At 58.6% G+C, this 1,567-nt stretch overlaps 1 protein-coding gene across 1 annotated transcript in view; it reads left to right on the forward strand.

The window, feature by feature from the left end:
- LOC104282019 (protein-arginine deiminase type-4-like) overlaps positions 1-1,567 on the forward strand; it is a 6,984-nt gene that overhangs the window by 2,321 nt on the left and 3,096 nt on the right. The window contains exons 3-8 of the mRNA XM_009880086.1: positions 13-130; positions 208-342; positions 626-804; positions 899-1,002; positions 1,074-1,191; positions 1,262-1,399. Of these exons, the coding sequence (XP_009878388.1) occupies positions 13-130; positions 208-342; positions 626-804; positions 899-1,002; positions 1,074-1,191; positions 1,262-1,399 (792 nt within the window). The remainder of the gene's footprint in view (positions 1-12; positions 131-207; positions 343-625; positions 805-898; positions 1,003-1,073; positions 1,192-1,261; positions 1,400-1,567) is intronic.

Consider the following 1,567-nt stretch of genomic DNA (forward strand, 5'->3'; position numbering starts at 1 on the left):
AACCTCCTCCAGGCGACGTGGACGTGGGGTCCCGATGGACACGGGGCCATCCTGCTGGTGAACTGCGACCGTGACGACCCCAAAGCCGAGATGCCGGATAACCGCGACACCGCCATCCGCTCCTACGCCGGTACCGGCACATCCCCCATTTTCCTAGTTTCCCCCCAAAATTTTCCTTTCTTATACCTCTTTTTCTCCTCCCTTTAGACCTGAAGGACATGTCACAGATGGTGCTGCGGACCCGAGGACCTCGCACCATCTTCGCCGGCCACCGCCTCCTCCTCCACGTGGACTTCGGGGGCAACGCCGATAAAGTCGGTGTTTTCTACGGCGGCAGAGTGAGTGCCACGTGGGGATTTCGGGGGGAGCAGACAGACACCCCAAATTATCGGGGTTCAAGCCAAACGCTTGCAGCAGAGCGTGCATCTCTTCTGCACCATCCAACCTACATCCCACGGCGCGGTTTTATCTGATGCAGCGGGTGATTTTGCTCCCTGCCCCGTGCATGCTCCGTGGGCTCAAATATGCCTTTTTTGGCGAGGTTTTAGCAAAAAACCAGAGCGGAAACAGGGCAGAAAAGGGGTCGGTTTTTTAAGGGGGGGTTGCACGGTGCTTGCGCCCGCAGACAGTGTCGCGCTGGAGGAGTACAAACATGTGCTGGGGGGCTCCAAGCTCGCCTACGCCGTCAAACCCAGCCGGCATCAGGAGGAGAGCATCTTCTACGTGGAGGGACTCGCCTTCCCCGACATCGGCTTTTCGGGACTGGTGGCATTCCACGTCACGCTGCTGGAGAGCCCCGAGAAGGTACCGGCCCCAGGGTGGGGGAAGTATTGGGGTGAGCCGTAACGTGGGGGGCAGCAGACCCCAAATCCTGTCCACCCCTCTACCCTCATCTCAGAGTTTGCTGGAGACACCGATTTTCACCGACACGGTGGTTTTCCGCGTGGCTCCGTGGATCATGACCCCCAACACGGCGGCACCGCTGGAGGTCTTCGTCTGTAGGTGGGTTCTAGGTGGGTTGCCGCATCCTGCCCGGTGCTGGATCAGCCCCCACATCCCATTTTTCTTCCCAGCGTGGATGATAATGAGGATTTTGTGGCGGCCGTGGGCGCCGTGGCCGAGAAAGCCAAGTGCCCGCTCACTGTCTGCCCGCTGCCGGAGAACCGCCAGGACCGCCGGATCCAGGGGGGTGCAGGGCGGTGGCATCCTCGCTGCAGCAGCTCCAGGGGGGGTCCCCCCATCTTCTCCATCCCTTCTCCAGGACGAGGTCGAATTCGGCTACGTGCAAGCTCCCCACAAGACTTTCCCCGTCGTCTTTGACTCACCCCGTGACCGGGGACTGAAGGATTTCCCCGTCAAGAGCATCCTGGTACCCAATCCCTTCCTTCTCCCTTTCCCAGCAAAGCATAAAGCTTTGCAAACCCATAAAAAACCCAGAATAAATCAATTTTTTTTCTTACAATTCTGGGAAGGGCAGAGCCAGCACGGAAAATGATTTGGCAGCGCTGCATTTTGGCTGCTTACAGCTTCTTTTTAAACCATTATCCCCCTTTCCCCCCCCCCATCC

Source organism: Charadrius vociferus, unplaced genomic scaffold (assembly GCF_000708025.1).
Source record: "Charadrius vociferus isolate BGI_N301 unplaced genomic scaffold, ASM70802v2 scaffold1592, whole genome shotgun sequence".
Lineage (NCBI taxonomy): Eukaryota > Metazoa > Chordata > Aves > Charadriiformes > Charadriidae > Charadrius > Charadrius vociferus.